This window comes from Anabrus simplex, chromosome 6 (genome assembly GCF_040414725.1).
Source record: "Anabrus simplex isolate iqAnaSimp1 chromosome 6, ASM4041472v1, whole genome shotgun sequence".
NCBI lineage: Eukaryota > Metazoa > Arthropoda > Insecta > Orthoptera > Tettigoniidae > Anabrus > Anabrus simplex.
The window spans coordinates 139,331,966-139,345,207 of NC_090270.1; the positions used below are offsets into that span (position 1 = coordinate 139,331,966).

Consider the following 13,242-nt stretch of genomic DNA (forward strand, 5'->3'; position numbering starts at 1 on the left):
CTGACTGATGAACGGCAAAAGTACAAGAATGCAAAAAAAAGAATGAGGAGGGCAGAAAAGAATACAGGCAATTAAAGAATGAAGTGGATAGAAAGTGCAGGACAGCTAAGGAAGTATGGCTGAAAGAGAAGTGCAAAAATGTTGAAAGTTGTATGGTTGTAGAAAGGGTGATGTTGCGTACAGGAAAATCAAGAAAACCTTTGAAGAAAGGAAAATTAGGTGTATGAATATTAAGAGCTCAGATTGAAGACCACTTCCAGCCCTTTCCACCCTGAGATATTTTCTTTGAAATTTGAATTTTTTTCTTACTTCAAGGTACATAATTTTGAGCCTAGATTTCAGGAAAAATAGTAAAAAAAATATTTTCTTTGCCGTTCTCATGGAAAACCACCTGCACGATCGTGCTAGTTAGGGTTTATTTGAGCACATTTCTTTGCTGAATGACACATGTTGAAAATATGAAATTCTGTAATTGGATGATTTTATTTACAGTGAATCAAATATATGAAATAAAATAGGTTAAAAAATATCAATATAGGACTTATATAAAGAAAATATTCTCTGGAAAGTAGTCTTTGGTTCGATGCCGGTTGGGGACTTGGTGATTGACGTGTAGGTAAATGATTAGAGAATGATTATCAGTAGAATAATTATCTCCTGCGTGTTCTTCCTCTTCATCAATATCGCCACCGTGATGAGAATCATCAGAACCATTGCCTACATGTGAAGATATAGGTTCAGGTACCCACTCATCATCACCACCATCTTCACTGAGTAAGTCCTCACAATCAGATGCACATGTTAACTTTGCTATTTCTTCATCTGATATCCCTAAAATTCATATAAAAACATGTATTTTGTATTCACATAAGTATATTAATGCTTAATTAGAGAAATCTTCCCAGAATACTAATGATCACTTTTGAGGTTAGAAACGCACCATTACCTCAAATTAAACCCTAACCCGCAACATCATGCTACTTACAGATTGACAGTTTATTATAACCGTTAGGTTCAAAAGGTAGCTTGTTAAGGATATGTATACCTTCTATGATGATTCTAGGATGTTTTAAAAAGATTCACAATTAAATCAATATGTTGTTGTTGTTTGAGTTATCAGTCCATAGACTGGTTTGATGCAGCTCTCCATGCCACCCTATCCTGTGCTAACCTTTTCATTTCAACGTAACTATTGCATCCTACATCTGCTCTAATCTGTTTGTCATATTCATACCTTGGTCTACCCCTACCGTTCTTGCCACCTACACTTCCTTCAAAAACCAACTGAACAAGTCCTGGGTGTCTTAAGATGTGTCCTATCATTCTATCTCTTCTTCTCGTCAAATTTAGCCAAATCGATCTCCTCTCACCAATTCGATTCAGTATCTCTTCATTCGTGACTCGATCTATCCATCTCACCTTCAGCAATCTTCTGTAACACCACATTTCAAAAGCTTCTATTCTCTTTCTTTCTGAGCTAGTTATCGTCCATGTTTCACTTCCATACAATGCCACGCTCCACACAAAAGTCTTCAAAAACATCTTTCTAATTCCAATATCAATGTTTGAAATGAGCAAATTTCTTTTCTTAAGAAAGCTCTTCCTTGCTTGTGCCAGTCTGCATTTTATGTCCTCCTTACTTCTGCCATCGTTGGTTATTTTACTACCCAAGTAACAGTATTCATCTACTTCCTTTAAAACTTCGTTTCCTAATCTAACATTTCCTACATCACCTGCCTTCATTCGACTGCACTCCATTACTTTTGTTTTGGACTTATTTATTTTCATCTTGTACTCCTTACCTAAGACTTCATCCATACCATTCAGCAACTTCTCGAGATCTTCTGCAGTCTCAGATAAAATAACAATATCATCGGCAAATCTCAAGGTTTTGATTTCCTCTCCTTGGACTGTGATTCCCTTTCCAAATTTCTCTTTGATTTCCTTTACTGCCTGTTCTATGTAAACATTGAAAAGGAGAGGAGACAAACTGCAGCCTTGCCTCACTCGTTTCTGGATTGCTGCTTCTTTTTCAAAGCCCTCGATTCTTATCACTGCAGACTGATTTTTATACAGGTTGTAGATAATTCTTCGTTCACGGTATCTGATCCCTATCATCTTCAGAATCATAAATAGCCTGGTCCAATCAACATTATCGAATGCCTTTTCTAGATCTACGAATGCCATGTACGTGGGCTTGTCCTTCTTGATTCGATCCTCTAAGATCAGACGTAAAGTCAGGATTGCTTCATGTGTTCCTACATTTCTTCTGAAGCCAAATTGATCTTCCCCCAACTCAGCTTCAACTTGTTTTTCCATTCTTCTGTAAATAATACGTGTTAAAATTTTGCAGGCATAAGATACTAAACTAATAGTGCGGTAGTTTTCACACCTGTCAGCACCGGCTTTCTTGGGAATAGGTATAACAACATTCTGCCGAAAATCGGATGGGACTTCTCCTGTCTCATACATCTTGCACACTAAATGAAATAACCTTACCATGCTGGTTTCTCCTAAGGCAGTCAGTAATTCAGAGGGAATATCATCAATTCCAGGTGCCTTGTTCCTATTTAGGTCACTCACAGCTCTGTCGAACTCTGACCTCAAAATTGGGTCTCCCATTTCATCAGCATCAACAGCCTCTTCATGTTCCAGAACGAATTTATCTACATCGTTACCTTGATACAACTGTTGGATATGCTCCTGCCATCTTTCTGCTTTGTCTTCTTTCCCTAGAAGTGGCTTTCCATCTGAGCTCTTAATATTCATGCACCTAGATTTCCTTTCTCCAAAGGTTTCCTTGATTTTCCTGTATGCAGCATCTACCTTTCCCAGGACCATACAGCCTTCGACATCCTTGCACTTCTCCTTCAGCCATTCTTCCTTAGCTACCTTGCACTTTCTATCCACTTCATTCTTTAATCGCCTGTATTCTTTTCTGCCCTCTTCATTTCTAGCATTCTTGTATTTTCGTCGTTCATCAATCAGGTCTAGTATCTCCTGAGTTATCCACTGATTCTTAGTTGATCTTTTCTTCCTTCCTAACATTTCTTCAGCAGCCCTACTGACTTCATTTTTCATGACTCTCCACTCTTCCTCTACTGTGTTTCCTTCGGCCTTTTCATTTAGTCCTTGTGCAACATATTCCTTGAAACAATCCATCACACTCTTTTCTTTCAACTTGTCTAGATCCCATCTTTTTGCATTCTTTCCTTTTTTCAATTTCTTCAACTTCAAACGGCATTTCATGACCAACAAGTTGTGGTCAGAGTCCACGTCTGCTCCTGGGAAAGTTTTGCAATCCAACACCTGGTTTCTGAATCTCTGCCTAATCATAATGAAGTCTATTTGATACTTTCCAGTGTCTCCAGGTCTCGTCCACGTATACAGCCGTCGTTTGTGGTGTTTGAACCAAGTATTGGCGAGGACTAAATTATGGTCAGTGCAGAATTCAACCAGCCGACTTCCTCTTTCATTCCTTTGTCCCAATCCAAATTCTCCTACTGTGCTACTTTCTCTTCCTTGGCCTACCACTGCGTTCCAGTCTCCCATCACAATTAGATTCTCGTCACCTTTCACATATTGTATTAAATCTTCTATCTCCTCATATATTCTTTCAATTTCTTCATCATCCGCTGAACTAGTAGGCATATAGACCTGCACTATTGTGGTGGGCATTGGTTTGGTGTCTGTCTTGGCGACAATAATTCTTTCACTATGCTGGTCGTAGTAGCTTATCCGCTGCCCTATTTTCTTATTCATTATTAAACCAACTCCTGCATTACACCTGTTTGATTTCGTGTTGATAATTCGGTAGTCGCCTGACCAAAAATCCTGTTCTTCCTGGCAACGTACTTCACTTATACCAACTACATCTAACTTTAGCCTATCCATCTCCCTTTTCAGATTCTCTAACCTACCACAACGATTCAAACTTCTAACATTCCACGCTCCGACTCGCAGAATGTCAGTATCCATCTTCCTGATGATCGCCCCCTCTCGTGTAGTCCCCACCCGGAGATCCGAATGGGGGACTAGTTTACCTCCGGAATATTTTACCCGGGAGGAAGCCATCATCAGTCCATCGTTCATACAGAGAGAGCTGCATGTCCTCGGGAGGTGGTTACGGCTGTAGTTTCCCGTTGCTTTCAGCCGTGTAGCAGTATCAACACAGCTAAGCCATGTTGAGTATTATTACAAGGCCGTATCAGTCAATCATCTAGACTGCCGCCCTTGCAACTACCGAAAGGCTGCTACTCCCCTTTCGATGAACCATTCGTTAGTCTGGTCTCTCAACAGATACCCATCCGATATGGTTGCATCTGCGGCTCGGCTATCTGCATCATTGGGACACGCAAGCCTCCCCACCGCGGCAAGGTCACATGGTTCGCAGAGGAGGAATCAATATGTAAAAGATAATAAAAAGGGACAATTTAACTTGAGGCCGCATGGTATGTTTTGTTTACAAAAGTTTAAACACATATGCTGCCTCCTTGTACCCAACTATGGAAATAAAAACAACTGCAATACGAAACACGGAACCTGCACGATCATTGCAGCCCGGTGTGACGATCGTGTGGGCTCGGGTGGAAAGGGCTAGGGAAGGAAGACATGGCAAAAAGATGGCAGGGACATATCCAACAATTGTATCAAGGGAAAGAAGTAGATGATAAGGTTCTGGAACAAGAAGAGGCTGTTGATGCTGATGAAATGGGAGACCCAATTTTGAGGTCAGAATTCGACAGAGCTTTGAGAGACCTAAACAGGAACAAGGAAACTGGAATTGATGACATACCCTCAAAATTACTGACTGCCTGAGGAGAAACCAGCATGGTAATGTGTAAGATGTATGATACAGGAGAAGTGCCATCCAATTTTAGACAGAATGTTGCTATAACTTTTCCCATGAAATCAGGTGTTGACAAGTGTGAAAACTATCGCACCATTAGTTTAGTACATCATATTTGCAAAATTTTAACTTGTATTATTTACAGAAGAATGGAAAGACAATTTGAAGCTGAGTTGGGAGAAGATCAATTTTGCTTCAGAAGAAATGTAGGAACATGTGAAGCAATCCTGATATAAAGTCTGATCTTAGAGGATCAAATTAAGAAGAACAAGCCCATGTGATACACGCCATTAGAAAAGGAATTTTATAATGTTGACTGGATCAAGCTATTTGAGATTCTGAAGATGATCAGGATCAGATACTGAGAAAGAAGAATGATCTCCAATCTGTACAAAAATCAGCCTGCAGTGATAAGAATCGAAGGCTATGAAAAAGAAACAGCAGTCCATAAGGAGCGAGGCAAGGCTGCAGTTTGTCCCCTCTTCTTTTCAATGTTTATATAGAACAGGCAGTAAAGAAAATCAAAGAGGAATTCAGAAAAGGAATCACAATTCAAGAGAGGAGATTAAAACACTGAGATATGCTGATGATATTGTTATTTTATCTGTGTCTACAGGAGATCTGGAGAAATTTCTGAATGGTATGAATACAATCTTGAAGAAAGAGTACAAGATGAAAATAAATACATCCAAAACAAACGTAACGTAGTGCAGTCGAATGACATCAGGTGATGCGAGAAGTATTAGATTAGGAAATGAAATTGTAAAGGAAGTAGATGAATATTGTTACTTTGGTAGTGGAATAACTAATGATGGAAGAAGTAAGGAGGACATAAAATGCAGACTAGCACAACCAAGGAAGGACTTTCTCAAGAAAAGAAATTTACTCACTTCGAACATTGATATAGGAATTAGGAATATGTTTTATAAGACTTTCATCAGGAGCATGGCACTGTATGGAAGTAAAACATGGATAATAACTAGCTTAGAAAGAAAGAGAATAGAAACTTTTGAAATATGGTATTGCAGAAGAATGCTGAAGGTGACATGGATAGACCGAATTATGACTGAAGAGCTGCTGAATCTAATTGGTGAAAGGAGAATGAATAGGCAAAATCTGACTAGAAGAAGAGATAGAATGATAGGACACATCTTAAGACGGCAGGAGTAGACCAAGGTCAGAGAAGATGTAGAATGTAGTCGTTATGTAGAAATGAAAATGTTAGCACAGGATAGGGTGGGATGGAGAGCTGTATCAAACCAGTATATGGACTGAATGATCCAAACCACCACCACCACCACCACCACCACCACCACCACCACCACCACCACCACCACCACCACCACCACCACCACCACCACAGAACAAGTCTGATCCAGATGAAGTTGATAATTTCTGCGACCTACTGGATGAAAAATTAAACAAAATCCCCAAACACCATGTCAAGTTTCTTTTGGGTGACTTCAATGCCCAACTAGGTCGTGAACAGAAGTACAAGAAAGTTATAGGAAATTACCCTGGTCACAAAAGAACCAATCCCAACGGCAAAAGACTGGTGTCCATTTGCGAAAATCACAACCTGCAGGTCATGTCGACCCACTTTCGCCATCTACCCAGAAAGCAAATCACTTGGTGTTCTCCCGTCCAAGCTCTCGGAGAGTTCCAAATTGATCATTTTGCAATCTCCAGGAGAAACAGCCCAGAGATTATGAATGTCAAGGTAAAGAAAGGCATCAATGTGGCCTCAGATCATTATATGTCTCTTATCAAATGCAAACCAATTCCCGCAAACACAAGGAAGACAACCAAACAGATCACACGCTTCGACAATGATAAACTTTGGCAAAGGGTCCAAGAAAGACTCAATGCGTGGAAACGTACTACTCTACGAAATCAGAAAATGATTGGGAAACCTACAAAACCCAACGTGGCCAAGCAGCTAGGGTGTTCAGAACTGAGAAACGTAAATACGAAAAATCTCTCATTGAAAAGATAGAACAAAACTTTAGGAAGAATGAAAGCAGAGAGTCTACAGAGCCTTCAAACGCAAACTCACTGGCTATAAACCACCATCTCTATGCTTTGAGCGAAAGGACGGCACACTGGCGACGTCAAATGAAGAATATTGCAGCATTCTGGCAGATTACTTCAAGAATTTACTTAATTGCTCTAAACCGCAAAGCACCATTGAGACTAAGGAACTGTTACTCAGGTACCCAGATTCCAGACCACCCGACAGAGATGAAATCAAGCGCCACATTGCCTGTCTCAAAAATGACAAAGCGCTGGGGGAAGACTCAGTAGTAGCAGAACTATGGAAATATGCCCCAGAGGAATCACTTGATATCTTGCAAAAGCAAATAGAAGAAATTTGGAACAAGGAGGCCCTACCCGAAGATTGGAAAATAGCTTTGATCCATCCATTACACAAAAATGGCAGCATGAAGAACATCAACAACTACAGAGGAATATCTTTGCTACCCGTGACTTACAAAGTTCTATCACTTTCCATCCTGGAGCGTTTGAAAGCATAAGTCGAACATCAAATAGGTGAATACCAAGGAGGGTTCAGAAAAGGTCGCTCAACAGCTGAACAGATCCAAAATCTCAAAACGATCATCAGATATTGTACACTAAGGTCCAAGCAGTATGTGTCTGTCTTTGTGGACTTTAAGAAAGCGTACGACTCCATTGACCGGGAAGTCCTGCTAAACATATTAAATGAATTTGGAGTCGATTTGAAACTGCTGGCATTAATTAGAGCCGCCCTGACCGATACAAAATCCAAGGTGAAGTTCCATGGATGTCTCTCGCATTCCTTTGACATCAAAACAGGAGTCCAACAAGGTGATGGGCTATCCCCGATACTCTTCAACTGTGTTCTTGAAAAGATCATCAGAACCTGGCGGGTGAGATTACAGGAAACCAACTACAGTCCATTGAGAATAGGAACCAAATCCAAGGGGATCGCAACAGACTGCTTAGCATTTGCCGATTATATTGCTGTTCTCTCAAGCGACATAGAAACCGCTAGAGCTCAAGTTGAAATTTTAAAGGAAATTGCCGAACAAACTGGTTTGCAGATATCGTTTGAGAAAACAGAAGTAATGACTAACATCAAAGAGGCTCCACCAAAACTCCATACAAAATACGGGGACATCACCCGAGTAGACAAGTTCAAATACCTGGGTGAGATCATCATGAAAAATGGACTGGACAAAGAAGCACTTCAGGAGCGAGTACACAAACTGGAAATAGCCTACCAAACATCCCGCACAATCTACAATAAAAAATGCCTTTCCCAAAACACCAAGATACGTCACTATGAAACACTTCTGAAGCCAGTAGTTCTATATGCTGCTGAAACCCTGTCTCTAAATGCCAACAAAGGACTCCTTGAAGAACTGGAGAAAAGAGGACGCAAAATTGTGAGAGGAATCTTGGGATCAAAGTACAGAAATGGAATCCATCAAAAGAGATCCAACAAAGAAGTCTACAGCAAAATAGAGAAAATTACCGACACAATCAGAAAAAGACGGGCACGATTTTACGGTCATCTGAAAAGAATGGACGGAAGAAAGTTAACTAAAGAAATCTTTCACTTTTTTGATTCAAACCCCAAAACCACAATTCCCTGGTTTAGAAATACCAAAGAAGACCTGCAAATGCTACATATCTCAGCTGAAGGCACCCTTAACAGAGATCTCTTTCACAAGAAAATATTGATGAACGGGCTAAACCGAGACGAGCAACCGAAGAGAAGACACGGTGCTCCTTGGACAGAGAAGCGTAAGCAGGCCCACTCACAAAGAATGAGGTAAATTTGGGCTCTAAAGAAGGCCAAGTTCAGTGTCAAATGCAACAAGACTTAACGTGGTCCTTGATGGCCCCAGCGAATAATAATAATAATAATAATAATAATAATAATAATAATAATAATAATAATAATAATGAGGTGGGGAGAGGCTGAAACCCGGTACTGACATGCAGTCTACTCCTGCTGAATAACATCAAAGTGTCTGTTCAAGTCTTAAGATCCCCATCTAATGGACGAATCATATTAAACAGGGCGATATGCCCTCACTCCGTATGAACACAGCGGAGAGTTTGGGAACTGAATCCAGGCTTTTGGTGCACAATCTAGTGATAATTAATTATATAACACCACATCTCTACCCTGTTGGCCAACATTCTTATGATGAATTTTCTTTTTTTTTTTTCTACCACAACTCAAACCAACTAACCATCGTGTCAGATCACAAAGACCTGATGTCTTAATGATTATGGGTACCAGGTGGGCTATCCAGTAAGTGAAGAGAGAGGATTTGAAAGTTAACGATCCCTTTTCCTCTTAACAAGGTTAAGTTTTATATTCACCTGAAAAGATCCCTCCAACTTCAAAAGGTCTGGTTCTAATTTGATGTCCACCTGCAGAAACTGACGAGGATCTGGAATTTCATCTTGCTGACCCTAAAGTTGAAAACAAACTATGAAACATTTAATTCATGAGGTGATATTTATGTTCACAATGTTAATAATCACATAAAACTTCAAACTTGGTGCTGTTTACTTTCACAGTAAATGTGTTGTTTGCAGAGTATTACAAAGCATTCCATTAGTTCTAATATAACATAGCAGATATCAGTTTGTAATTTTTCATAACCTGGTACTAGCTTGACCCTCACTTGCCAGAATGAATAGTTAAGAAGTTAGAGAGATAAATATGATTTATTAACTCATCATCTTCCCAAATGAACGGGCTACCAACAATGAACAAAGAAATAATGTTGTGTGGCCTTCGGAGAGACCTGGTGCAGGTCTTTTGATTTGACACCCGTAGGCGACCTGCACGTCGTGATGAGGATGAAATGATGATGAAAACGGCACATACACCCAGTCCCCTTGCCAGGGGAATTAACCAATTATGGTTAAAGTTCCCGACCCTGCCGGGAATCGAACCTGGGACCCCTGTGGCCAAAGGCCAGCATGCTAACCATTTAGCCATGGAGCCGGACAACGGACGAAGTGTACAAGAGTCAAATGAAAAACGCAGAAGCTACAAAGCTGCGAGCTAACATCTGTTACCCAAAAGAAACAGATATGAATGATATAAAAATTAGAAACTACTATATATCAAGCTTAGAGTATGCAGTAAATGTTCTCTCCATTCAGGATTTTGGAATATCTTATGCCTAACATGATGAGTTTTCATGTGACTATAAAGATTAAAACCACATCTCATCATAGAACACCAACTCAAGAGTCATAAACTCAACCATGCACTGGCTGAAGAAACAAACTACAGCATGTCATTCTGTAGCTGGATCTCTTGGACTTGAACTCTTCAGGGTGGCATGGAGATCAGGATCAAAACATTCCATTACTGATGACTCAAATAACAAACTTTCCAAAATAATTATGTATACAAATACTTAAACTGTTACAAAATAACTCTGAACTGACACCAGTGGTACCTCAGAAAATCCTTAAATTCTTATTTAAATTTAAAAGTTTATTTGCAACTTTTATGTATTTTGGACATTAGGAATGAAATTCCATGCTTTATAATAGCATGCATTGATATTTCTAAACATTATACACTTTAGTTCACAGAATATCTTCATCAAACAATTAACATAAAACAAAGCTATGAATTTAAGGAATACTGTACTGCATGGGTTTACTTGTGGTGAAGTAGAAAAACATGTTCGATATAAATTAGATTTAAACATCTAAACTTGAAGACTTCTCTCTTTTCATAGTGCATTATGAGTAATACTCAGGAAGTTCCATTCCTGATTTCAGAAAGGGTTACAACTTTTTTTAAAATTGATATTTGAGTTATTACCATCATGTACAGTGCACATCCTCTGCAATGTGTAAAACTGTTATTCTAAATATATTATAATGGTTAGGAGAAGCAGTTACAACAGTGATAAAATTGTATTCTTCACTTTTTTTTCTTCAATTCAGCAGAGTTACATTCTGGGTTACAACAGTTTTCACGTTTCTACCTTAAACAATCTGCCCATTGACAAGGTTATGTTTGTAGACAAGCACGATGACGATGGTTTCCTGGCGGCGGACTGCTGTGTATTGTTGTCTTCTTGCTACTGCAGATGGCACACGGTGTTTAAACATGAATTGTTAATATATAATGCCCTTCTAATGTGTTGGATTGTACTACTTTCAAAAAATACACAGAAGCAGTATTTAGATGGTAGCCTAAACTTTAGTGTAATTTATTGTCTCCATAAAGACTATTGGTCAGAGAAATGTATTACTGTCATTCACTTAACCTATCATTTGATCAGGCTAAGAAAGATCAATTTTATGTAAGCAATGAATACAAGAACAGCACTCAAACAGAGAAGGTAAAACTGCAGGAGAGTTATGATACACATTTAAAGAAAAAGAAATGTCATGGGATGAAAAGCATAAAGACACTGAACCAGCTAAACATAATCAAAAGATAACAGTTTTTCTTGCTCTGATCTACAAGCATTTCTTCTCTAATCATGTGGGGAATTTTCTTCTTTATACTACATGATAAACTTGACCTATTGAAATGTCATACCTTGGGAGATTTTATACTATAATCTATCAGTTTCATGTCCGTATTGTTAATTTGAGCACACAAGTATGAAGGATGAGTTGTCCACTTAATTAATACTTTATTTTACAAAGTGTCTACAATATCTACATTAAAAGACAGTACCAGTTTCAACCTGTAAATAGGTCATCATCAGCTGTTGATGAACCTGCTTAATAGCGATTGTGCAGAATAAAACACTACTAAAATTAAACAAGAATGCCACTATTCTAATAAAATATCTAATGTTAGGTGGCACTCATGGGACTCCAGCACGCCAAAGCCCTTCAACTTTACCATATGTATATATCTCGTATGACATAATGTTGGCATACAACATAGATTTTTGAACTTGACAACAAAACCCCAGTGATTTTTTGAACTCTAAGAAGGGTACCCTATTTTTAAACTTTTAGCAATACTGTTTTTGGAAAATGTGGCATTCATGGGACTCCAGCAAGTCAAAGCCCTTTGTTATACCATATGTAAATAACATAATATTATGTATTTTATTAGAATAGTGGCATTCTTGTTTAATTTTAGTAGTGTTTTATTCTGCACAATTGCTATTAAGCAGGTTCATCAACAGCTGATGAAAATAAAATGACACATGGCTTTTAGTGCCGGGAGTGTCCAAGGACAAGTTCGGCTCGCCAGATGCAGGTCGTTTGATTTGACGCCCTAGGCGACCTGCGCGCCGTGATGGGGATGAAATGATGATGAAGACACCACATACACCCAGCCCCCGTGCCTGCGAAATTAACCAATGATGGTTAAAATTCCCAGCCCAGCCGGGAATCGAACCCGGGATCCCTGTGACCAAAGGCCAGCACGCTAACCATTTAGCCATGGAGCCGGACCACAGCTGATGATGACCTATTTACAGGTCAAAACCGGTACGGTCTTTTAATGTAAATATTCTAGACACTTTGTAAAATAAAGTATTGATTAGGTGGGAGATTTTAACAGGTCAATTTTGACATTTCTGCATTCTGAAAAACTGCTACATCTCTAAATATATTCTAGTGCTATGAGAAGCATTTAGAACAGTTATAGAACTTTCTTCTTCAGTCTACATAATCCAAACAATCAAGGTCATTGCTTCTTTTGGCTTGAGGGCATAGATTTGAATGTGTGTGGCACATGATTTGTAAGTTTCTCACATATCCGCCCATCATATTATTGAACAAAGTACCTTTAATTTTCTGACAACTGTACAGGGCAAAATGAAAATACTAAGTTCACTGCCTCTTCATTTTAGTATTGTGTAAAATACAGGGGCGTATTCTCCTTGAATGCAAGGCATTCATTGCATGCGTTATGACAACACAAAGAACTGTCCGATGTACGATTTTAGGTTGTTTCAAGTCGAATATTAACGATTTCATCTCTCAGAAGTTCAAAATGTCCGCGCAACTGTACTGGTTCCGTTGCTTGACTACGTGTGGTGCTGGTGTAGTCTCGCCGTCTACACCACTCTAGGAAGAAAGAGACAGCGAATGGACGAGTTCAGGAAGAAAGGCATTCAATCTTAAAATTGCATTCGGTGGCAGATGTAGTTCTGAAACCCTCCGAACGATGTCGCTGCAATTGAAACTTGGTCAAAATTTGTCACCCTATATCCGTGCTACCCTCTGCCATCTGTTAGCAACTTGGTGAAAGTCGGCATCTTTACAGCGAACGGGGACGAAACTGACCAATGCCACTGGGGTGACTTACCTCCAGTGCTTGAGTTGTGGCTAACTAGTGAGTTAATTCATTGTATTTTCGGTGTTTTATTATATCTTGCGCAGATGTGGTA

At 39.2% G+C, this 13,242-nt stretch overlaps 1 protein-coding gene across 1 annotated transcript in view; it reads right to left on the reverse strand.

The window, feature by feature from the left end:
• LOC136875565 (zinc finger protein 358) overlaps positions 1 to 13,242 on the reverse strand; it is a 64,760-nt gene that overhangs the window by 18,712 nt on the left and 32,806 nt on the right. Inside the window, exon 3 of the mRNA XM_067149112.2 lies at positions 9,227 to 9,319. Coding sequence (XP_067005213.2) covers positions 9,227 to 9,319 — 93 coding nt within the window. The remainder of the gene's footprint in view (positions 1 to 9,226; positions 9,320 to 13,242) is intronic.